The sequence below is a fragment of the Oryx dammah genome, unplaced genomic scaffold (assembly GCF_014754425.2).
Source record: "Oryx dammah isolate SB20612 unplaced genomic scaffold, SCBI_Odam_1.1 HiC_scaffold_9, whole genome shotgun sequence".
Taxonomy (NCBI): domain Eukaryota; kingdom Metazoa; phylum Chordata; class Mammalia; order Artiodactyla; family Bovidae; genus Oryx; species Oryx dammah.
This window is the reverse complement of record NW_024070193.1, coordinates 11506493-11530267: the sequence shown is the minus strand read 5'-3', so window position 1 is coordinate 11530267 and position 23775 is coordinate 11506493. Positions and strand designations below refer to the sequence as shown.

Genomic DNA, 23775 nt, shown 5'->3' with positions numbered 1-23775 from the left:
AAACTTCACATTCTAATCAGTCTGGCTTCCACTGTGTTCCAGATTGAAAACTGGGCTTGGGCAGCTCAGGCAGGAGATGAGGGGGGGCGGGGGGAGTAGGGAGGGAGCAGGAGCGGTGAGACCCCGAAGGAACTCTTCTTCTCAAGATAAAGCATATGCACCTGGGGCGGGTTGCTCAGGATCTCTGGGTCCGACCCAGTCTGGGGTACATGGGGTCGAGGGCCACGGGGAAACCGAGACCGCTGTGAGAAGATGGGTCTAGCATAGCAGCACCCACCTCCCTGCGACGGATTGCCGCCACAAGCGGGCGCCCTGGAGCACGGCCCAGCCCCCGCCCTCCGGCGGGCCACCTCCCTCCTTCCCCGCACCAGCCCCTTCCCTGCTTCCCCGCCCCGGCCCCAGTCGCCGCCTTCACTCGCCTGCCTCCTCGCGCAGCTCCCCAGGTACCTATCCTCCGCCCTCCAACCCTCTCTTCCTTTCTCTAGTTAGACCCCACTCCCACCCACCGCAAAGTTTCTCCCCTTCTTATCTTGGCTCCCCAGGCCCCCTTACTAGGATCTGCCCTCCTCGGCTTTTGCATGCACCTTACCAGATCCTCGGAGGGGGAGAGAGCCAGAGATGGCGGTGCCGGAGAGCGCTCCTGGCCTCGGCGACCGTGTGTTGGGCCTCAGCGGGCAGCGCGCTGAGCACCTCGCTGGCTTCGTCGGCCGGAACTCCAAAGCTTTTCCCCGCTCAGCGCTCCGGTTTCCGGCTCCGGAAAATATATATATATATATATATATATATTTTTTTTTTTTTTCACTCCAGCCCCGACTCCTTTGGGACTGCGGTGCCAATCCATGACCTATCGCAATGCCTGGAGGAGGAAAAGGCTGATAAGCAGAATAGTCAGCTACTTACTGTTGATACGTTCACTATGCTTACCGTGTGCTAGGCGCAGGGAGTGTTTTACACGCCTGGCTTCATTTAATCCTATCTACCACCTAGGAGCTGAGTTCTATTGTATTATCCCCAAAGGTAGGAAGGAATAATAACAATGGGAACATAATTGTAATGGGAGCCCCATGTATTGAGTTCTTTCCAAAGGCAGGCCCACTCAATTATCAGTTGTTTTTTTTTAACTCATACATTCTTCAGGTGGACGTTCATGTCCTATAGTTCAGATGAGGAGACTAAGGCACTTAGGTAGTGGCAGAGGCAGAAATAACACCTATGTTTTCCTCACCCAAGGCGTGCGCCTAGAGTTCTGGGAGCCTCCTTTGCTGCCTCAGGAGAGATCCCTGCCCCCTCTGGGGCAGCCTCCCTGCTCCACGTGGGCAGGGTGTTCTGTGGCACCAGCACAGCAGCAGGTATGGCGGGCGTGGAGCAGCGCGAGGGCGCCATCCAGGTGCAGGGCCAGAGCCTCTTCTTCCGAGAGGCTCTCCCCAGCGGTGGGCAGGCCGCCCACTTCTCCGTGCTGCTGTTGCATGGCATACGCTTCTCCTCCGAAACCTGGCAGAACCTGGGCACGCTGCACAGGCTGGCCCAGGCTGGCTATCGGGCTGTGGCCATTGACCTGCCAGGTAACTCGGGGGGCGGGGGCAGGCTTCTGGACAGGGGTTGTGGGGGCCTCACTGGGCACGCGGGGCTGGGGGACTGGGGGGATGTAGCTAGGCTGATCCCAGAGCTAGACAGGTCAGAGTGCACACTACAGGGCCTTCAAGCTTCTCTAGTCCATCCAGATGCGGTCTGGACACTGCCCAGCTGCATCTGTGTTGCCTGGTGCAGTGTCTGTATCTGTAATGAGAGATAACCACACCCATTCTGGAGGATGGTTTTAATGGGAATGGACTGAGATGCTCCATGTGAGTATGTGACCAATACGTAACAGAATAATTAGCACTCAGCAGATGGCAAGTAAAATATTTTGAAAGAGCTGTAACCACCGGCCCTGTTGGAAGCCCTAAGGAGTGTCCACTGGCACCTTTGGGGGTGGCTAAGCCCCTGGTCATGATCCCACCTACAAAGCCTTAAGATAGGTCCCGAGGGAGGGAAGGGCAGCGCCAGACTGCCAGTCATAACCTCAACTGGCAGGCTCCAGCCCACGGTGCCAAGTGTGAAAGGGGCAGCATGGCCGACCTGCTTCCATCTCTGGCCATGGCTGGTATGGTTTCAGTGCCCAAGGGCGGGCCTCCAGGACGGGACAGGATTGGTTCTGACAGTGGGTTGGGCCGAACTTCCAAGCCAAGGCCATGAACTAATCCTTCTGCAGAAGGTAGGGGCTGACTAACCACAGGGGAGATATGTGTGCAGAGACCACCCCTCATCCTCTGTCCTGGAGGGCATTTACCCTGCCAGCCCTGGGACAGGTGCCTCTGAAGCAGTTAACTCACTTAATTTTCACAACAATCTCAAACAGCAGATACTTTTGTTACCTCCCAGGTAGGGAAACTGAACAGCGGAGAGAGGGCTAAGGGCACTTTCCCAGGGTTACATAGTAAGTGGATCACCGGGACTTGGATCCAGCTATGTGGGGCTTCAGAGCCTGATTCTTTGAGGACACTGTTCTGGTGGAGGTGGGCACAAACATGGAGGGAAATGCCTTATGCTTGCCACAGGTACAACAGACCTAGGTTTCTGTAGGAATAACTACATGCATGTTGCAGGATCCTGACACAGAGCTTGACCCAGGAGGGCTTTCTGGAGGAAGGGACCATCTCTCTGCTGTCTTCTTACTCACCACCTGTCTCTCCCACACCTGAATCCCTGCAGGTCTGGGGCGCTCCAAGGAAGCCAAAGCACCTGCCCCTATTGGGGAGCTGGTCCCCAGCAGCTTCCTGGCAGCTGTGGTGGATGCTTTGGATCTGGGCCCCCCGGTCGTGATCAGCCCATCGTTGAGTGGCATGTACTCCCTGCCCTTCCTCACGGCCCCAGGCTCCCAGCTCCGGGGCTATGTGCCAGTGGCCCCCATCTGCACTGACAAAATCAATGCTGCCGACTATGCCAGAGTGAAGGTACCCCTGTGTGGGAGGCTAAGATGCCCCTGCCAGGAGCAAGGAAGAGTCCATCCTGGGGCCCCGGGGGGACTGGGTAACCAAAGGGGTAGTTTCTGAGATGAGTTGAACCACCAGTCTCTACCCTTGGGGTAAGCTGACAGCAGATTACTATGCCAAGCCCTGTGCTGTGTACTGGGGCAGACACAAATTTATGCCTTTCCATACAACCCCTTCACTGCGCCAGCTTGTTTCTCCCCATCATTTGCAGTGACCCCAGGGAGAGACCAAAGTGATCGGGAGGGCTGGAGCTGATCTCCAGAAGGCTGGGTCTGGAGTGGTAGGTCCCTGTTGACTCTGCCTCCTTTTTCTTTCTCTAGGCATCAGTTCTTATCGTTTATGGAGACCAAGACCCCATGGGTCAGACCAGCTTTGAGCACCTGAAGCAGCTGCCCAACCACCGGGTGTTGGTCATGGAGGGGGCGGGGCACCCCTGTTACCTTGACAAACCCGAGGAGTGGCACACAGGGCTGCTGGATTTCCTGCGGGGGCTAGCATGAGGAGCAGCCCTGCTGATGGGGACGGGCCGCTTGCCTGCCCTGGTCTCGCTCTTGCTCATTCTCTCTCCTTCCCTTTGTGGGTTCCTTCTCATCCTGTACATTGCCACAGGTATGTTTGTCTATCTGGGTTCTTCTCTTTTAGGGTCTGTCGTTTCCTCTTCTTTCTCTTGCAGGGACAGGCTGAAGAGGTGAAATCAAGAGGAAAAAAATTTCAGGAATCAAGGGACATAATCTGGTGGAGGGTAATCCATTAGATGAACTTCTTTAAGTTTTCCTGCTCAGCTTTCATTCCTTCTGCTCTGCCCAGCTTCTCCGCACCTACCACCTCCTTTGGCTGCTCTGCTGGGTAGCGCAGCCCCTAACTCCGCCTCTTGGGCCACAAAAATATACATACCCACATGCATGCTTACACATTAGAGTCATGTATGTTCCCAAATATGACCCTTCACTGCGCCATACACACAGCTCTGAGCTGACACTCACGGCAGCGTTGCATTGCACGCACAGACACACACACGTACTCTGCCACCACACAAGTACTTACACAGGCACATTCTGCCCTCCCCACCCAGGCAGTACCCCATGTCTGGGAAGGCAGGGATCCCATGAGACCAGACCAGGAGACCCTCTACCAGGGTTAGGGTATGGCTAGCTCTGAACTTCACTAACCCACAGGTTGCAGCTGGCCCCAGATCACAAATGCTCCCAAAGGAGGGGGTCACCACTTCGACCCTCAGATCAGCTCCCCAGGCCTGGGTCTTCTCGGCCTACCTAGTTTCCTGCTCTGAGGTTTGCTTGGTGGGGACCGAGAGTGAAGGTCTGTGAAATAAAGTGATGCAACTAGACCCGCAGGCTCTCGCTGTCTCCAGAGCGCCGCCCCTCCCCCGTCCCTTGGGGACCGCCGCTTCGAGCCCCTCCCCCACCCTGGCGGGACCAGATGCTCCCCCTGCCCTTTGTCCACCGGGCCAGATGGAGGGGAAGGGAGATTGGATTCCCCTCCCCACCCCCACACACCCAGGTGCCAAGAGACTCAGCTGTAGGGGAGGTGGAGGTCAGTGGGACCAGGCTGAGCCGATTACAGACCAGGGGAGGTAGATTTGAGTCCCAGGGGGCGCGTCGGCCTGGGGCGCCGTGCGGGGAAAGCGAGAGCTTGGGAACCGCCCACCTCCCCCCGCCTTCTCTTATCCGGTCCCTAGTCGAGTACTCAACTATGCCGCGACCCTGGCCCAAAAAGGAATTCCGGGGGTAGCTTTGGGGGGAGTCGCGGGGCGGGCGCCCCGGGTCACACCGTTCTCAGGCCCCTCCTCCAGCTGGTCCGGTAACCTGTCCTGGACGCACGAGGGCCGGGCCTGGCGGAAGCTGGGGGTGGCTGAGGGGTGTGGGGCTTGGTGGTGGGCGAGAGCCCCGCGCGGGGATGGATGGCGCAGAAGCCAGGAGCGCCGGAAGCTCGGCCTCGCAATGGGTCGAAACCTGAGCTCCGAGGGATCCGAGCGGGAGCTGGGCAGAGGCCGAGATGGGGGTGCAGGGGACTCGGGACGGAAGGACCAGCTGGCCGAGAGCGAAGGGACTCGGAGCGGGGCGCGGCGCGGGCAGAACCGTGACCCGGACCGCGCTTCAGGCCGGATCCCCCCTCGCTCCCCACTCCCGGGGGCTGGAGGGGCTGCCGGGGGAGGGTCGCGCTAGCCCTCACGGAAGCGGCCGCCGCTCGGGGCGCACCGCGGCGCGCGGGGCGGGGCGGGCGGCTGCGGCACTGGGGCGGCTGGGGCGGGCCCGCCGCGCTGTAATCGGATCCGGGGAGGGGGCGGGGAGGGGCCGGGCCGGGCGGGCCGGGGGTGGGGGGGGCGCGGAGCCGGGCTCCGGGCCGGCCGGGCTCCGCGCCTGTCAAACCCCTCATTGTTCGCAGCTGATGTCACTCGCAGTTGTGAGCGGCCGCCTCTCCCGGGGACAATGTGGGACTGAGCGGCCCAGCCGCCGCGCCGCCGCCGCCGCCGCCGCAGGACAGCCCCAGCGAGGTAGGGCGCGGGCCGGGCGGGGCACCGCCGGTCGCGAAGTTTGGGGGTTCGGCCGAGGGGTGGGGAGCCCGCGCCAGAGTCCACAGGCCAGGGTCCCGGGTTTGGGAGACCGGGAGACTGCGAGGAACACGTTCCCTGTCCCACACGGGCCCAGGCCTGCACAGGTGGGGGGCGCTGGTCGGCCAGAGGAGCCCCCAGCTACCAGGGAGGGGCTTTCTGGACCCGACACCCCAGATTTGAGGCCCTCATCCCACCTGCTGTTTCTGTCCTTTGGACCTGTTCTTCTCTAGACCTCCTGCCCTGGCTTCTGGTTCTGCTCCACCTCTGTCCCTATCAGCCACTCCCCTGCAGTTCCTGGCTCAGCACACACCCCTTCCCATCCTCTGCAGTCCCTGGGGGCGCCAGACACAGACCTCTAGGCCAGGGGTGTGTGGAGATGTCAGTTTGGTGGCTCAGAATGGTCCCTGGTGCCCTGTGGCTCTTGAGCCCCTCAGCTCTGACCTAGCTTCTTAGCTGGAGTCTTAGGAGGTGCGGGGGCTCTGGCTACTCACTTGAGCCTGGCCCTGGAGCCTGCCTGGCCAGGAGAGGGAGGTGCCTGCCTCCTCACTCCCCTATCCCAGGCCCGCCATCTTGGGACCTGTGGCACCCAGTGCCCCGCCTGGCTCCAGCGCCCTGGGGAGTGGTCTTCAAAGGGATGCACTTAGGACCAGGTGCATTCCCTCCTCCCAGAATTGGGCTCTTAGTCCCCCGCCAAGCCCAGGATGATCACCTTCACGCAGGTTCAACAGAGCATGTGTTGCCAGGGGCTCTTCTTCTCCCACAGAGAGTTTTTAGACCCCAGGGACTCCCCAGGACCTTAAACATCAACTCCAGTCTTCACTCTTCCCTGGGATTACCCCCGCTGTTTCAGAGCCAGCACCTGGGACCCTATTGTTTTCCCATCAGACAGTCCCCTAGCCCCTTTGGGCCTTGGAACCCCCTCAAACTCCAAGGCGCCCCCATCCCTGCCCCCACCCCCTAGCCTTCATCAGCATGCAGGCTCAGGCTGCCCAAACACAAGGGGATTGTTCTTCTTGCATGCTCAGGGTGGGGGGCTGGGAGCAGGCGGCCCACACACCCTGGCAGGCCCAGGCCACAGGGAGGCTGGCTTTGCCCCGCCCTGTGTCCCCAGACAGGCTCTGTCTGCCCTCCCTACTCCCATCAGCGCCCCCCCACCCCCCCAGCCTCCATCACCGTTGCCTGGTGGCACTGACCCTCTTGAGGAAAGAGCTCTGAGCCGCACAGGTGGACCCCAGGGTTCCGCCAGCTCTGCCAGTTGCCTCATTCTCATGTAGCTTTGCAGACAAGCCTCTTTTTCTCAAGGCCTCAGGTTCCTGTCTGGCAAGGCCCTTTCAGCTAAGACAGGTTGAGCCCGACTTTGTGAAACCTATCCCACACCGCAGCTCTTCCTTCAGCCTCCCTTCTCCGTGGGGAAACTCACTCAGAGCCCCCAGAAGTCTCAAAGCAAAGCGCAGACCCCCCACCCCAGTGATATGCCCGGGGACCACCTAGACTCAAAGACAGTAGGAGCAAGGGCTGGGGTGCTGAGGAATGGGAACTGGGAGTCCTGCCCAGGCACATCCTGATTCTTCCATGCGGCTGGTCCCCTGCACCCTGAGTCTTCTCACCCTGCTCTCACAGTTTTCTCTGGGATCCTTAGCCTCATCGCTGGTCTCGAATGCCTCTGAGCCCTGAGTCCTTTCTTCTCCCTTCATACTGAGCCTGGTCCTGGCTCCTGGAACTCTGCATAGTGGAAAGGCAGACTCAGAACTGCCCAAATGGGGCTCTTAGTGACAGGCATCTTTGAGGAGCAAAGAGGCCTGAGTGATTGGAAGCTTTGGGGAAGGCTTCATAGAGGAGGTGGCATTTGAGAAGGATTTGGACAGAGAGTGGGGAGGATGGGCAGTTGAAGCTAGGATCAGCCTGGGCAAAGGCCCAGAGGCCTGGAGGTGCTAGGCATGTTTCGTAGTCTGGTGTGTGTGGGGGATGGGGTAGAGATGAGACAAGAGCAGTTGGCAGAAGCTGGATCATGAAGGGCCTTGACAGCCTGTTGGAGATCAGGCTTTATTCCTTGGAGACTGGGGAACCAAGGATGGTTGTTGGGCAGCAGAGTGACCCAGTCTTCAGTGTGGAGAGTAGAAGCTAGAGAGACCTTTCTCAACTGGGGTGAGACAGTGAGGGGATGGGTACCAGTGGGGCTGTACCATGAAGTTGTGCCCGTTCTCCTGGAGTCCAATCTGGCCCTGGGCCTGCCTTGCTTCCCTTGGCCCTGAGGACTCTTGGGAGCGGGTAGGGTGGGGTGCGTTGCCTAACGGTGCTCTAAGGAAGACTGTAGCATTTCTGGTACCAGCCAGCTTGTCAGAGATTCCTTCTCTGCCTGGTACTGAGTCTACAGGACAGTTCTAGGTCAAGAAACCAGAGGCTGGAGCTCAAGGACCCCAGGCTGCTCCCCTGCAGGCCCCTCCTCCCTGGACTCTCCCATAAAGTAGATATGAATGGCCATCCTGGGAGACTGTAAGACTAAGAGGATGGGCGTGTGGATCCAAGGATGCTGGGGCAATTCTCGTGGAGGCCTAGCTAATCAGAAAGGCTGAGTGTGCCCAGAGAAAAGGATGGGCAGGGGAGTCAGGGTCCCTCAGTACTGATCCCCTCTAGGCCCAGTGTTGACCCCCCCCACCCCCCACCACGCCCTGCTTCGCCTGATGCCCCGAGCCATTCCCCAGCATCACTGGGTGTGGCCAGCATGGCTGCTTTTGGAGTGGGAATAGAAGAAGGCTGTTAGATTGGGGGCTGGAAGGGGCTGTTGGGATGTGAGCTGGGGATGAACTTGGAGACTGGACCCTTCTCTCTCTTCCCAGTCCAGGTGGGTCTACAAGCCCCAGTTGGGACAGACGCTCTGGCTAACAGAGCCAAGGGAATCCCCCAAGGGGCGGGCCAGTCCACTTGAGTTGCTTGGCCCCAGGAGCCCTCCCTTCCCCTGGATTGTTCTTGCTCCAGAACAAAGCCAGGGTGGACACTTGATCCCTGCATGTGAGGGGGGAGCTGGCTAAGCCCCCGGCCCTTTGATTGGGCAGCTGTCATGAGAGAGACAGCTGTGGGGGGAGGGGCAGGAAGGGGCAGCCGCCATGGCTTACACAGCTGTCACCCCCCACTCCGCCCCCTGCAGCCTGAGTGGCAGGAAGCCAGGGACAGGAGTGGGCATTGGATCTGGGGCGGGGGTCTGGGGAGCAGGAGGGAACGCCCGAGGTCAGAGGCCTGGTCGGAGCTTGGTATGTTCTGCCAGGGAGCCCTGCTGACCAGAGGGGGCTGGGCACCCCCAGAGGTGAGCTGGAGGTCAGTGTGGCATGGTGCGTAGCTGCCATGTGGGTGGCCCAGCAGGGACCTAGGGCCCACCAGGCTGGAGCAGCAAACAATTCCCTAGAGCCCCTGTGAGCCAGGATGCCTAGTAGGGCTGCTTGTTTTCAGAGCTCCTGGGAGAAGAATTAGAGACCTGTATCAAGACCCCTTCTCCCCAAAAGACAGGAAAGACCTTGAGGGTCCGCTGGAACAGGAAGGACACAGAGAGACCAGCCATTCCCCTGTCCCCTCCGCCCCACAGACACACACATAGCACCGATGGGTAAACTGAGGTCTGTCAGGTGCAGGCCTGGCCAAGGTCACTTGAACTTGGGGCAATGCGGCTCTGCTGTAGACCCAGGTATCTTTTTCAGGGCAAGAGCCCTAGTTTTGGCCACATCTCAGCCCTCCTGCCCTGTTTTCCCAGGAGCCTTTACTCACAAGAGGTGATGTGGAGATGTCGGGTCTCCCACTGGTTATCACCCCAAAGGGGTGCATGAGCTCCAGAAAATTCTAGAGCTTAAGATGTGGCTCTGGACAAGTACAGTCTTTTCCAAACACAACCCATGTCTACTAACCAGGCAGGGATCTCAGGGACTACTAAAGCCTGCTCCCCACCTTTGAAGAGCTGCCCCTGCAACCTTCCCCCACCCCCAAAGAGGACAGCCAGACAGAGGAGGCAGGCAGGACCCTGCTAGTCTCAGCAGACGGCAACTTTCTTGTGACCTTGGGCAGGTTACAGACCCTCTCTGGGCACCAGACTCCCCTTCTGTTTGGTGAAGTCTTCATTCAGATAACCAGCGTGTTCTGAGTAACTTCTCCGGCCTGGCTCTGGAACACAAGGAGAAGGTGGCAGTCTTGGCTTCTGCTCTAAAGGGCTCCCAGGCTGGCCAGGGTAACCGAAACGAAGCACGTCATCACGAGTGCTTTACTGGGGGAAGTGCTGGCAGCTGGGGGAATGTTAGCAAGGGCAGGCAGTGTGACGCTGGCCAGGATGCTCAGAGAGCACCGGCCCTGCATCCACTGTTGCCCTCTGAACTCTGGAGAGCCTACCGACAGAACTCGAGCAGAGGAAGGAACAGGTTCTGGGGAGGCAACAGCTACTGGCTGTTTGGGGGTCAGGGTATCACCCCGTTAGCACGGATGAAGAAACAGAGGTCTCGGCCATGCAGTGGCTTCCTGAGTCAGCCAGGCTGGGAGACCCACCCCTCCTCCTCCGTGCCCAACCTCAGGCTAGTGGTGTGTGAGGGGGAGGGCGGATTTCTGAAGGGGACACTGGACAGAAGAGCTCTATACTCTTGATGCTGGAGGCAGGATAGGGCAGGAGGCTGGGGAGCAAGGTGCCTAGAGGTCTCTAGGGGCACTCGAGCCCCCGCCCCTCCTGGCGGTAGGGATTTTTAGGGTCAGGGCCTGCTCTTGGCTCAGACTGGGCACCAGGTGGTCCCCTCCCTGTCTTCCTGCTTGGGCTCTGGTCCCCCATGAGCTCCCCATGAAGGCTGAGCCTTGGCGGGAGACAGCCGCTGAAGGAGAGGGATTTCCAAGCAGGATTAAGGTCCAGGATTAAGTCGGGGCATGAAAAGGGGTCGGGTGGGGAGGGCTGGCGGCCGGGCTAATCCCAGCAGCTAATCTCTGGCTCCTCCTTCCTCCATCAGTTAACAGCCTTGACGTTCTCCCACGGGCCCCCAGTCCTGTTCTTACCCATCACCCAGTCCCACAGGGGAAGCAGTCCCTCCATTTTATGGGTGAGAACACTGAGACTTAGCATCCAAGTAATTTGTTTCTGGAGCAGAAAGTGCTCCAGGCTGGGAACACCGCCAGCTTGGACACTTAACCTCCCCGGGACTTAGGAGAGGGCTCAGAAAGCCACTGTGCACGCTGCTGGTCCCCAGACACCCCATGCCCACCCCCAGTGCTGAGTGAACCCTGCTCACAGCTGTTGCAGAAGCCTCTGCTCTCGACTCCTAGTGGACAGGCACAGCCCACCCTCCCAGAGTCTTGCTACCTCCATTTCCACCCACCTTTCAAGACCGCCCGTGGATGCTCCGGCGCTCTCTCCACCCGCTCCAACCAGGCTCTAGCCAGCGGGGGCTCTGCTTCCTGGACGCGAATACCTCTTGTTTTAAGTAACCTTTCCATTTGAACCCAACCTTCAAGGCCCAGTCCACAGGGATCCCCTCTCCCAGGAGGTCAGGGAGGAGGCTACCTCTCTCTGGATTCCCACAGTCCTCCGAGTTCTTTTTTTTTACTTTCGATGTACCAGGGAAAGGGAAGAATACTTGTGGAGACACAGGCACCCAACTCATTTTAATTTTCGTGAACTCTGGGGATTGGGCTTGGTATCCCCTTTGTACAGTTGGGGAAGCTGAGGCTCAGAAGGGTTATAGATGCTGGCCAGGCTTACACAGCTGGTGAGTCGCACACAGCAAACGGGTCAGCGTGACACTTGAAATTTGTGGTCCACGCTAGCTCCCTGCTCTGGAAGTTTGTCTAGCTTGGCTTTGGGATTCCCATGTAAGGGCAGGGGACCTGAAAGAGAGTGGAGCTCTTCTCTAACCCCTCTCCCACTTTCCCCGCAGAGCCAGCCAGGCCACAGTGTGGACGCATTCCCAGGCGGCCTCAGCCCCAGCCCCGCCTGACAGGATGAGCGGCTCAGATGCGGGGCTGGAGGAGGAGCCAGAGCTCAGCATCACCCTCACACTGCGGATGCTGATGCACGGGAAGGTGAGGCGGTGGGGGTGTGGTGAGGGGGCTTCCCTGTGGCTCAGGAGGGGGCAAAGGGGAAGGTGAAGCAAGAGCTGGCCGGCTTGTGGCAGGGAGTCTGATCTTGGGTATCCTGTCTCCTGTGGAGTCAAACCCACCCCCGCCCTCAGTGGGGGAAAGGGCGGTGCCTGGGGTGTGGGTATGCTGCTGACTGCACTCTTGTCTGGTTTGCAGGAGGTGGGCAGCATAATTGGGAAGGTAGGTGCCTCCTTCTATCCTGTGTGTCCCCTTCAACCCGAGACCTCAGCCTAGGAAAGGAAGCAACAACCGCTTGGCCTAAGAGCCATTCTATGTTTTGTGTCCTGCAGAAAGGAGAGACTGTAAAGCGAATCCGCGAACAGGTGAGGATGCAGTCTGGGAGAGGAGCCCAGGGTACCTGGTTTGGAGGGGAGGGGAGATGCCTGCCCCACTCTGTCCCTGAATCCACCATCTAGGACCACCAGTTAGTGCCCCTCAAAGGTGGCCACTTCCAGCCTTGGCTGGGGCCTGATGAGTGGCGGGCAGGCAGGTTCCTGGCCAGGAAGCAGAGAAGGAGCCCCGCTGCCCGGCGCTTGTCCTATACCCGCAGAGCAGTGCCCGGATCACCATCTCTGAGGGCTCCTGCCCTGAGCGCATCACCACCATCACTGGGTCTACAGCAGCCGTCTTCCACGCGGTCTCCATGATCGCCTTCAAGCTGGATGAGGTCTGTGGCTGGCTGGAGGGAGGCCAAGGGTGGTCCCCTAGGAGGAATGGGACTCTGATCCACAGAGTGGCTACGAGTGGGATGGAAGGCCAAGTGGGATGTGGGTGGGCTCTCCTCCTTTGCCCCCCGGCAGGAAGGTGTCCCAGGGGCGGGGGAGCAGCACAGGCACGCATGGCCAACCGCGTCTTCCTGGCCAGGACCTCTGCGCTGCTCCTGCAAATGGAGGGAATGTCTCCAGGCCTCCAGTGACCCTGCGCCTTGTCATCCCTGCAAGCCAGTGTGGCTCGCTGATTGGGAAGGCGGGCACCAAGATCAAGGAGATCAGAGAGGTGAGGGGAGGGGGTCTCAAGGAGAGAGCTGGGCTTACGGCTTCCTATCCCCTGGGGAGCTAGGAGCCCGGGCACTCTGCTCTGGGTTGTGGGAGTAGCCGGAAGTGGCCCCGTTCTTTGCCCACAGACTACAGGTGCCCAGGTGCAGGTGGCAGGGGACCTGCTCCCCAACTCCACAGAGCGCGCCGTCACCGTGTCCGGGGTGCCTGATGCCATCATCCTCTGTGTGCGCCAGATCTGTGCTGTCATCCTGGAGGTGGGCCCAGGAGCAAGGGGAGAGGGCAGGGGCTGGGCCCTGGGGCTGCCTTGTCAGGCCCCCCAGACCTACGCCGGTGGCACCAGGTGGGGGTAGGGCAGGGCTGCGGGGGTGCATGTGAGATGCTCAAGGACATCGAGCTGTATTTATCTGGGGCTTATGGGGAGGGCCCTTGGGGAGGCCAGGGGGCCTGAGAAGGTCCTGACCGAGCCTCCCCATGTGTGCCTTCCAGTCCCCACCCAAAGGAGCCACTATCCCATACCATCCAAGCCTCTCCTTAGGTACTGTGCTTCTCTCCACCAACCAGGTGAGGGGGAACAGCAGGAGGAGTGGGACGCGTTCCTGGAGAAGCAGGGGGCGCGGAGGAAGGAATGGGGGGTCCAGGGAGGGGGGGAGGGGTGACTCTGCCCACACTGCCCTATCACAGTGACCCCCTTTGACCCACTCTGTCCTCACAGGGGTTCTCTGTCCAGGGTCAGTATGGCGCTGTGACTCCAGCTGAGGTGAGTGCCCAAAGCCCACGGCACCTCTTCCAGAACAGAGCCCCCTCTGACTCCTGCCCCCTCTTCTTGGCACAGGTCACCAAGCTCCAGCAGCTCTCAGGCCATGCAGTCCCCTTCGCCTCACCCAGCATGGTGCCAGGTGAGCGGTCCCTGCGGAAAGAAGCAGGGGCAGATCCCAGGGGGCCCGGCAGCCCCCTCTGGAAAGGATGAGAGGAGGCAGGAAGGACCCAGACTCACGCCCAGTCCCTCTTCTTCCCGCCTGCAGGACTGGATCCTAGCACACAGACCAGCTCACAGGAGTTCTTGGTTCCCAACGATGTGAGCATGGGATGGGGTGGTTTGAGGGGGAGAGTAGGGGAGCCCAGCTGGCCGGGGTCTGGGCCTCACCTAGGGTTGAATTCTACCCTCTCCCCAGCTGATTGGCTGCGTGATCGGGCGCCAGGGCAGCAAGATCAGTGAGATCCGGCAGATGTCAGGGGCACATATCAAGATCGGGAACCAAGCCGAGGGCGCTGGTGAGCGGCACGTGACCATCACTGGTTCGCCCGTCTCCATCGCCCTGGCCCAGTACCTCATCACTGCCTGGTGAGTGTGGGGTGGGGGGTGTCATAGCTCATGGGGTGTCTCTGCCTGAGAAAGGCAGCGGTTGGGTGGAGAGAGTGGACTTCCTTCTCCCGGGCCTGTCCTCTGCCTCCCTAACCCTGCCGCACTCATCCACGTTGTGCCATCTTCCCCTGCGTCTGTCCCTCGTGCCCTCTGTCCATCCCTGTCTCTCCTCCCTGGCACTTGGGTCTCCCCCTTTCTCCCCTTACCCTACGCTGTGTCTGCTTGTCCTTATCTGCTGTGTCCCGTCCCCGTCCTTCCGACCTGTCCCATTTTTTCCCCAAACACACCCATCCATGTCATTGTTTTCAGTTCCTGTTTTTCATCTAATCTCTTCCCTTATATCTGCCCTCATTGCCCTCTGTCTCGCTGCCCCCACCTTCCCTTCATCTCCCCCCTCTGTCCCTCTTTCCAGTCTAGAAACGGCCAAGTCTACCTCTGGGGGGACACCCGGCTCGGCCCCCACAGACCTGCCTGCCCCTTTCTCGCCACCCCTGACGGCCCTGCCCACCGCTCCCCCAGGCCTGCTGGGCACACCCTATGCCATCTCCCTCTCCAACTTCATCGGCCTCAAGCCCGTACCCTTCTTGGCTCTACCACCTGCCTCCCCAGGGCCACCGCCGGGCTTGGCGGCCTACACTGCCAAGATGGCAGCGGCCAATGGGAGCAAGAAAGCTGAGCGGCAGAAATTCTCCCCCTACTGAGGCTGGCTGAGGCACAGGTGCGGGGGCAGGCAGGACCGCCGGCAGGGGGCTGCCTCTGCTACCTGCCCAAGGACTCCACCCCGGGAGGGGGTCCCAAACGCCGCTAATGCCCAGACGCATGGATGCACCCCCCCACCCTGCCCCGGTCTGTGGGAGTTCCTGCTCTCAGAGTGGGGGTGGTTTCCGGCCCAGGGTTTTGGAAGCTGTGGCAGCCCCAGGATAGGGGACTTGACCCCCCTCTAGCTCTGTGCTTGGATGCAGGGAGCATCCTAAGTGCCCCCACTTTGGGGGGGGTCACTCATGCACTCCCCATCCCTCAGGGCTTCCCTCCTACTGTCCCCCGCGTGGGGATCAGGGAGGAGGCCTGGGGGTGGCTGGGGGCCTTGCTTCTCTCCCCACCTCCCTGCAGATTCCTGCTGCTTCCACTGATACCCTTTTGACTGGAATGGACTGGCTGGGCTTGGCAGAGGGCAGCCTGAAGAGGGGGCACTGCCAGGCAGCTGGGGGAGTGGCATGGGGGCAGGGGCCGAGTTCTCAGCAGCAGATACTCTGTACAGTTTTTTCAATTCCTGTTTTTGAATAAATATTCTCAGAGACCAGGAAGCTGTGAAACATTGTGGGTGTTGGCAAAACCTACAGAATATGGGTGCAGCCGAGGCCCCAGAGGACCCCCATCTGTGACTCCATCAGCCCCCCCTGGGCCTCAGCCCCTTCCACATGCCAGTTCTGGGGCTTTAGGGCTCTTTGGGGGTCATGTTGTCCAGCCTCCTGTCTCTGGCACCAAAATGATCCAGTTTTTTTCTGGGCATTTTTAGAAGCTGATGGAGGAGCCTCAGTAGTTCTGTCCAGCCTCTTCTTGGTGCATATGTCGCAGAGGTCTTTCTGAATGTCCCTCCACTTGTTCCTCCTGCTGTGGCTGTACCCCAGACCCTGCCCTGCTTGGCCCACTCCCTTTGGCTGTGAGCCCTTAGGGCCCTCTTCTCTGTGATCCTGCCCACCTCCGCTTCTTCCTTGGCCTGGGGACCATCTGTGAGTGTCCAGATCTATCCAGATCACTCAAGCTGGAGGAGCCCTTAGACACAGTCCCGGGTACAGTTGGGAAAACTGAGGCCTGGGGAAGGGTAGGTGTGTGTACAAGGCCATGCAGAGTTGGGCCCGGCACTCAGGATTGCTCCCAGAAGAATCTGGGCCTCACCAGGCTACAGGCCCCCTTCTTCCCATTCCAGGGTCAGAACTCCAGGCAGGGCACCTGCCGCAAGCTGTGCTGGAGGCTGGACGGGCCCTTTCCGATACCACCCTGCTTTCTCCAGTCCCGCTCACCTGGGAGACATCTCTCACGTGGCCTCTGACATGCTCAGGCTTTCCCTTTCTGTCAAATCCCGGCCTTGATCAGGTGCCTCAGAAGGGCCAAGGGCAGGGCCCTCTGGAGGTCTCTGGAGGTGCTGCAGGAGGGCCCGCGGGTGCCAGGCCCGTGAAGTGCAGGCTCGCGGGGACCGCGGCAGCGCTCGGCGGGCAAGGCGGCCCAGCGTCCGGCGTACAGGGCGCTGCAGCAGGCCGTACAGGAAGGGGTGAGCCGCGAAGGCCGAGTAGGCTATCCAGGTGACGGCCGCCTCGGCCGCTGCGGCCTGGGCAGCAGGCGCCAAGCACGCACAGCCGTAAGGCAGCCAGCAGGCTGCGAACTGGCCCACGGCCAGCGCCGGAGCCAGGGCTGCTTTGCCCCAGGGCGGGCGAGGCCGGAGGGGCGGCAAGATGGAGAGGCGACTGTCCAGAGAGTCCGAGCGCGGCCGGGACCCGCGTGCGGGTCGTGGGGGCCGGAGGGCGGCCCGGCGCGCCACGAGGAAGATGCTGCCGTAGGCGCCGAGCAGCAGGAGGGCGGGCAGCGCGAAGGCCAGCAGCGCCCAGAGCGGTCGGAAGGGCCCGAGGCCCCCGGCCAGGACCGAGCAGCGAGCCGGGGCCGGGGGCGGTGCGGGCGGCGGCCCGAGCAAGGAGAGCGCGCCCAGCAGCCCGGCGGCCGCCCACACGGCCGTGAGCACTAGGCAGGGCGGAGGCCGCGCGCCGGGCCGCAGCGGATGAACTATGAGGCGGTAGCGCGCCAGGCCGAGCGCCGCCACGCCGAGCGTGCAGGCGGGCAGCAGCGCCGCGGACAGGAAGCGCGCCGCGCGGCAGGGTGCGGGGCCCAGGCGCACGCGGCCCAGCCCCGGCGGCGGAGCGGCCAGCAGGCCCAGCGGCATGATGGAGGCGGCCGCCAGCAGGTCCACGACGCACAGGTGCACGAGGTAGAGAGCGTCGCGCAGTCCCGGCGTGCGCAACACCACCACCAGCAGCGCGCCGTTGCCCAGCAGTGCCGCCGCCTCCACGAGAGCCGCCAGGATCAATCCCATCGAGGCTGCGACTTCTGGGGCGCTCAGCCCTGTGGCGTTGGCCATTCGAGCGCTTAGGCTTCGCCCTGTGCTGGGAGGCAGAGAGAGAGAGATGGAGCTTTCCCCTCCCCGTCCCCCATTACCCTCATTCCCATCGCCCGCCATCCCTCCCTCGCTCCTCTGGCCTCTCACCTCACAGGCTGCCCAGGCGCTGGCTCAGACGCCTGGGCTGCCATCCTTCTGGGGGCTTGGCTGGCCCCATGGAAGGGTGCAAGCCGGGGACTGTGGCTCTCTCTTCCACACCAGCGACTCAGCCCCTGCTGGAGATGGTACCGGCTGTCACTCTGATGCTGCCCTTTGGAGACACACAGAGCTGGCAAGGGAGGGGCAGGGCCTGGCACCGGCCCCCTGGGTCCTAGCAGCTGCCAGCTGGAGGCTGGAGGCTGTGCTGTGGAAATGCTGGGGGTGCCTGGGGAAGGGGGCCCGGAGCAGCCATAGGCCTGAGTGCAGACTGAGGACGTTGGAGTGTAGGCTTTGGAGTCTCCAGGCAGAAAATCTGCTCTCTTAAGCCATCCTCCTCAATGAGGGTAACTGGATCATTCAGCCTTGGTACTGAGGGGAACCTGAGTTACCAGGGACAGAAGAGCTGGGAGACCCCTAAGTACCCTCTGGTCCTCAGGAGGGCTAGTTCTCTAGGTAAAGTGAGGGGGGAAGCACAGGACTTGGCACATAGTAGGCTGCTCTGCTGGTATTAGCTTGGCACAGGGTAGGTGCTTCAAGACACTGTGGAATTAATGAGAGGAAGCTTTAGAGGCAACTAAAGGCTTTTTTGGGTTGTTTTTGCTGTTAGCAAATGAGTCTGCTTCTGCTAAGAACACCCTGAGTTTTCTTTAGGAAGCTACCTTCCCCAACTCTCAGGACATGTGGTTTGGGTAAGAGCCTAACCTTTCATATCATACTCCAGGCACAAAAACCCAGCCCTAGCCATGATATGGCACCCCCCGAACAAGGTATTGGCCCAGGGAAAGACATGTGACTCCAATGGGGATATGTCGCCCAGTCCCATGGCAAAACCCCATCTATACCCTGATAGCTTGCCTTTGTGTCTGAAGCTCCTTCCTCTCCTTGAAGCCCGGTCTGGATGCCCAGGTGCCTCTTCAACATCACTCCCATACAGAAACTACTGGGCATCTCAAAAGTTCTACACCCCAAAATAGGGCCTGCCTCATGGCCCCCAACCCCAACTTTCTCCACAGAATCTTCCCCTTCTTAGTAAATGCCATCTCAGAAGTTTCCATCGACACCTCCCTTTCGCACTCACCCCACATCCCCACGATCAACCTGTCTAGACTCAGCCACGTCTCACCGCCACCGTGCTCCCAGGCAGCGCCACCCCTCACCTGGACCATTGCAGCGTCCTCCTCACCCATCTCCTGACCTTCATGCCTGCGCCTCATGGTGGTCGTTTGTCTGTGCGCCCTTAGATCCACTCCCATATTCCCCAGCACCGCTCTGCCTTCCAAGAAACTGATTTCCCAGGCTCCTCTGTCAGTTGGTTTTGGGGTATATTCAGCCAATGGCAGTTACCAGCAGAACTGGAGGGTGGCAGGAGGGAAGAAGCCAGGGTATTTCTCCTCTCATGCTCAGCCTGGATCTACCTCTAGATCTGTCTCTGTGGGGAACTTCATCTCCCTCCACAGCCCTGGCTCCCTTCAGGCAGCCCCCTCTGGGATTCTGGTACCTGCTGGAGGAGCCTAGTCTTGGGCATTGGAATTCCATTATCCTTCCAACCTAAGAATGGTAGCAACTTCCTTCTGTTGCTAATCCTGGGATTGACTCACCAGCCCCTCTGGTGGTTCAGCTCCTTCTTTGTATCAGATTCCTCTTGTCTGGAATACATAGAGTGATTTGTGTTTTGTTGATTGGATCCTGACTGACAACATAGATCCACTCGCTATGCAGCTGGCCAAAGTCGATCTCTTTAAAGACAAATCGGATCAGGTTGTGATTCTGCACTCATCTCTCCAAGGGCTTCCTATCATCAAAACAGAATCTCAGCCCCTCTGTGCTGAGATTGCCTTCTCACCCGCATCCTCCTTGCCTCCCATACTTCCAACCATGCAGTCTTTGTGCTGGTCCCACATGTCAAACTCCTTTTCCCTTGAGGAAGTTTGCATGTGCTGTTTCTTCCGTCAGAACACCCTTCCCCCAGATCTCTTCATGGCTCACTCTCACCTAGTTCAGGTCTCTGCCTTCAGTGACCATCTTTCCTAAAATTGTTCCACTTTCCCATCACTACTTCTTTAACCCAGTTTTATTTTTCTTACTGGCCCTTTTCCTACTTGAAATTGCATTTCATATCTACGCACATGCTGCTTACAGCCTGTTTTACTAGTATGCAAGCCCCTTGGTAGCAGGGACTTTATCTGTGCCTTGCTTGTGCCTGTGCCTCGCAGGCACACAGTCCACACTGGCACGGATCTGGGTGGCAGACAACAGGGCATGGATCTCTGGATTTGACTCACCTGCTGCTGGAATTTGAAGGGCCCTGGTCCAGTTCTCTGTTAGTTGGATGAGAGTGGTGCTCAGAGAGGGAAGGAGTATGTTCTAGATTACCCAGCTGAGTTGTACCTGGAATCTGGGTCACCTGCTTCCTGTGTTCCGTCCACACAGTCGCTACTTCCCGTACCTGACCACAACTTTGATGTGGGTATTTGCCTCTAGGAGGTGAATCTGAGGTCCTGGTTCAGAGGAAAGAGAGGGCATTGGCTTTCCCACTGCCCAGTTAGGCCTGTAGGCCCTAGGGAGGACTCAGCAGGACTAGATGGGAAAGAAAATGAGAACAGGTTCCTGGGGAAGGCAATAGGCAGGGATGGGGACTATGGTGGGTTGGGGAGTGCATTCTCCCTCCAAAATTGTTCAACTAAATTAACAGTGAAAACATTTTGCAGTTTATCATCTTTTTTTTTTTTTTTTTTCAAAAAGACATGCAGGGAGGATAAACCAGAAACTACAGTAGGTTGGTGGGCATGGAGCATGGAGTGAGAGGACTAGGAGAAGAACACTCTTCTGAGCACAGATTTGGACAGACTGGACTTTGGAGGACCATATTAATGGTCTATGTTTTGAAAAAAATAAAAATAAACAGAGATGAGAAAGCCCCCTAAAAGTGAATATATACAGAAACAAATGAATCTACCAGCGTTTCAGATGAATAACCACCACGATGAAGGGAAATTAACTAATACAAGTAATATTTGAACCTGTGTTCAAACTGTTGCTTTGACCATTGACCTTCAGTCTAAAGGCAAAAAAGTTAGCTTGAATAAGGTTTGACAAATCATGAACTCTACTTAGCAAGTTTGTTTTTCACAATGGTTATGGGTACAGCAATTCTGAAACTGCTTTTGTGTGGAATTAAGCAAATAGGTAAAATGATTTGAGGTTGATGTGAACCAAGGTTCTGACTATAGGAGAAGGGAGTATAATTATAGATTTGGGAAACAATGGAAGGACACATTGGAACTGGAGAAACAGAGATAGATGTGTTTATTTACATGTACATATTTCCTAGTCCTCTTTGCTACCAGGACTTAAAAGTAATGGCACACAGTTCCAAAGAGCATACCTCTGCCCGGATCTTGGATTCTCAATATCATCTCCTGCTCTAGGGAACCCCTGTGGCCAGAGTGGATGGCCTGGGTAGATGTGGGACCCACCCACTCTCAGTTTGTGCCCCTCTAACTACACAGCCTTGAATAGGCTGCTGTATTCGTGTTGCAGTCCATCACACCCATCACCTTAGGAGGTGAGACAGAGGCCACAGGCATGCCAGAACCAACAAGGATCAGAGGGAGAGGGAATCACTGGAACACAGGAGGGAGGTGTGAAAGCAGGAGATTGATCAGGAGATTGATATGGGATTGAAGATGATAGTCGAGCTCCTGCCCAGGGGTGGGAGGGTTGGGCGGACAGCTCAGAGGTGAATCTCTAGCGGGTAGCGCAGGCGGTACTGGCTCTCCTGGTAGATGAGATATTCACTCTGGAGAAAGTTGGAGCTGCTGAACTCTGGGAAAAGCATGGGCTGGCCCTGGGGCACCACTACTCGCTGGCCATCTAGCTCCAGCTCCGTGTCCTGGGTTGGATCTGCAGGGCACAGCAAGGGCCATGGGTGACCCAAAGGCCACTGGTCCTTGGCTTTATCAGTTAGTCCTAACCCCTATGCTCTTCTGTCACAGGGAGTGCCCACTCATTCCCCCCTAGCCAACCTCCAAACTGCTGCACAGGGTGGGCCTTCTGCCCAGAATCTCCTCCCCCGTTTTTCTGCCTGGGAAATGCTTGCTCATCTTTCCATGCTCAGCCAATGACACCTCCTCTTTGAAGCCCTCCTGGATGCCCAGAAATGATTTGTTGAATCAGTGAGCGTATGTTGAATGACAAAGTGAAGGACTGCCGTGAGGAAGCCGGCTTCTTCTTGTCCTTCTTCACAGTCCCTTTCTTGCTCACCTTCTCCCTGAAAGCGTCCTGCTTCATCTCAGCCTCCCCTCTATGCTTAGGTCTGTCCAGCTTCCTGAGACTCACCAGGCTCTGTGTGGCCATGGGCAATGACACTGTCGAAGCCAGAGGGTGGCTGCTTCAAGCTGAGCTTGTAGGCGGTGACCTGGTACTCTCTGCCCAGCGCCACCTCACCCAGGAACATGTAGCCAACGCACTGGGCCCTGCAGGACATGCCAGTAACTGGGGACACAGGAAGGCTCAGGATAGGCAGACTGGCCTCTGCCTGACTCCCTGGGCCCCTCTCTGCTGCACTGTCATCTCCTTTGGCTTTGCTGCTCGGGCCTTCTTCCATCCTTCCTCCCACCATTTCTCTGGGCTCCTTGCCCCTGCCTGCCTCTTTTCTCCTCTCAGCTCCCTGAGGCCTGGCCTCTGCCACCGTCACTAAGGTCAGTAATGGCCTTTCAGTGACCCTATCTGGGGCGGGGGCTCTTCGGGCCTGCTCTGCTGATTTTGCCACTGGCCTCCTTCACCCTCTATCCTGGGATCCTCTTGCAAAGATCTCCTGAGGCCACCCTCCTCTCCTTCTTAGGCCATTCTGCCCTCCTAGTGGGCTCCCAGGCCTTGAGCAACCTTTAGCCCCATCTGTTCTTAGACGACTCCCCTGACCTTGTTCTCCTGAGTAGGGGCAGGTGGTGGTCTCCAATAACGTGGTCAACCTGGCCTGAGGAGCCAGGATAGGGAGATCACCTCAGTGAGGACACCTCTGGACAGAAACTTGGGGGGCATCAGAGACACCCTCCACCCTTTCCCACACGCTGCCCATCCCACCTCTCACATACTTGTCTCCTGGCTTCTCTCCTCCTCCACCTCCACTGCCCTGGACTGGGCGCCCATCACAGTTGGCCTGGATGGGAACACAGCCTCCCAGCAGCCTCTGACCTTAACCACCCTCCCTGTGGCTGCAGGTTCAACTGTACTCCCCATCTTTCTCTGAATAGGTTCCTTTGATCATCCTGGGCCCCAAGACCCCCATCCACACTAGGCATTTTCTCTAAGCTTTGTTTCAGGCTGTGCTCAGAGATGCTGACCTGCTGCAGCCTCCCAGGCTTTGTGCCACCCCCGGGCTACTTTACCTCAAAGGCTCCTCTTTCACCAGCCCCCTCCCCAGGTCAGGTTGGCATCTTCATCCTATCCATATTGCCTCCCTCAGGAAGCTGTCCTGACCCCCGGATGCCTCCTGAGTCCCCCAACCACCAGGATTCCCCACTGCGCTCTCGCATCAGTAAGCATCCAAGAGATCGTCTTCTGGGTCCACCACCCATTGGACAAGCACCTGGCCCCATGCTCCTTAGTGTCCCATGCCCACCCAGGACTTGGCTCTGAGGACGCCTCACCATAGCCAGCCGACTTGCTGTTCTCTGGGGGCGAAGTAGATGCCCTTGCCGACCCGGCCTCTAGAATGTGGCATAATGCGGAGCCCACTGGTGAGGATGCCGGCCACCATGGCCACGTTGGTGCCATGCCACAGTAGCTTCTGATTGCCCAGCTTGGTGTGGACCTGGAACCGATCTCCCTGGGGTGGGGGGAGGTGGGAACCAGGAGAGTCATGCCCCCCAAGCTCAGGTGCTTCTGTCTGCCATCAGAGGAGATAACCAAGGCCAAGGGCCCCCTGGCCACTCACACACTCATGCACACAGGCACAAGACCTAGGCCTGGTGGAAACTGGTCAGAGTGGCTCAGCCTACTCCCTAAGGAGTGGGTAAGCCAAGGTCTTCTCCCTCAGGGAGAGGGTAATGGTGATGGGGGAATGCCGGGAGCCAGCGTGAGGAATCCCGCCCGTGACAAGGTCATGAGGAAGGAAGCCTGGCAAAACGCAAGGACGTGATCAGGCTTCAGGGGTTCCCCCTGGAATTTCCTGAGCACGTACCCCAAAAACCAAAAATCTGCCGGCTTTTGTACTCTGCTTCTCCACTCTTCTGATATTCTCTGGAAAAAGTCAAATCAGGGCTTTAGTCTTCTGCATTTGAAAGGGATGTTTCAGTTAAACCCCCTCTGATAGCTCTCTAGCTTGCCTAACAGGATCCCCGCCCCCCACCTCTTACAGCTTGTGAGTTGCTTACAGCCCCCCAACCGTGAGAGGCACAAAGCTTAAAAGCATC

At 58.8% G+C, this 23775-nt stretch overlaps 4 protein-coding genes and 1 long non-coding RNA gene across 11 annotated transcripts in view; 2 read left to right on the top strand and 3 right to left on the bottom strand.

Annotated features, from left to right (window-relative positions):
• The first annotated feature begins 346 nt into the window (after positions 1–346).
• On the top strand, positions 347–4377 carry ABHD14B (abhydrolase domain containing 14B). The gene is made up of 4 exons (XM_040247111.1): positions 347–443; positions 1231–1562; positions 2752–2993; positions 3353–4377. The coding sequence occupies exons 2-4, from the start codon at positions 1352–1354 to the stop codon at positions 3530–3532; spliced, it is 633 nt and encodes a 210-aa protein (XP_040103045.1). The 5' UTR covers positions 347–443; positions 1231–1351; the 3' UTR covers positions 3533–4377.
• A 973-nt stretch (positions 4378–5350) lies between these two features.
• On the top strand, positions 5351–15362 carry PCBP4 (poly(rC) binding protein 4). 7 transcript variants are annotated; one of them, XM_040247101.1, is made up of 14 exons: positions 5372–5544; positions 10572–10661; positions 11496–11640; positions 11854–11877; positions 11988–12020; positions 12248–12364; positions 12562–12693; positions 12821–12949; positions 13182–13256; positions 13408–13452; positions 13528–13591; positions 13718–13770; positions 13868–14037; positions 14471–15362. In XM_040247101.1, the coding sequence occupies exons 3-14, from the start codon at positions 11560–11562 to the stop codon at positions 14757–14759; spliced, it is 1212 nt and encodes a 403-aa protein (XP_040103035.1). In that variant the 5' UTR covers positions 5372–5544; positions 10572–10661; positions 11496–11559; the 3' UTR covers positions 14760–15362. The 7 variants fall into 7 exon arrangements, with proteins under 7 accessions (XP_040103038.1, XP_040103034.1, XP_040103033.1 ...); XM_040247104.1 differs by lacking the exon at positions 10572–10661 and having other exon boundaries at positions 5351–5544; positions 14668–15362; XM_040247100.1 differs by lacking the exon at positions 10572–10661 and having other exon boundaries at positions 5357–5544.
• LOC120868338 lies at positions 6804–9767 on the bottom strand. Its single transcript, XR_005722197.1, has 3 exons — positions 9664–9767; positions 7212–7326; positions 6804–6921 (listed from the first exon to the last, which is right to left on the bottom strand). It is a non-coding gene; the product is annotated as an uncharacterized LOC120868338 (long non-coding RNA).
• GPR62 (G protein-coupled receptor 62) lies at positions 15316–21789 on the bottom strand. Its single transcript, XM_040247105.1, has 4 exons — positions 21701–21789; positions 18961–19008; positions 17312–17439; positions 15316–17210 (listed from the first exon to the last, which is right to left on the bottom strand). The coding sequence occupies exons 3-4, from the start codon at positions 17353–17355 to the stop codon at positions 16094–16096; spliced, it is 1161 nt and encodes a 386-aa protein (XP_040103039.1). The 5' UTR covers positions 17356–17439; positions 18961–19008; positions 21701–21789; the 3' UTR covers positions 15316–16093.
• Positions 20646–23775, bottom strand: part of PARP3 (poly(ADP-ribose) polymerase family member 3) — a 9130-nt gene continuing 6000 nt past the window's right edge. The window contains 4 exon segments of the mRNA XM_040247106.1: positions 20646–21265; positions 21701–21856; positions 23011–23038; positions 23040–23189. Coding sequence (XP_040103040.1) covers positions 21096–21265; positions 21701–21856; positions 23011–23038; positions 23040–23189 — 504 coding nt within the window. The 3' untranslated portion in view covers positions 20646–21095.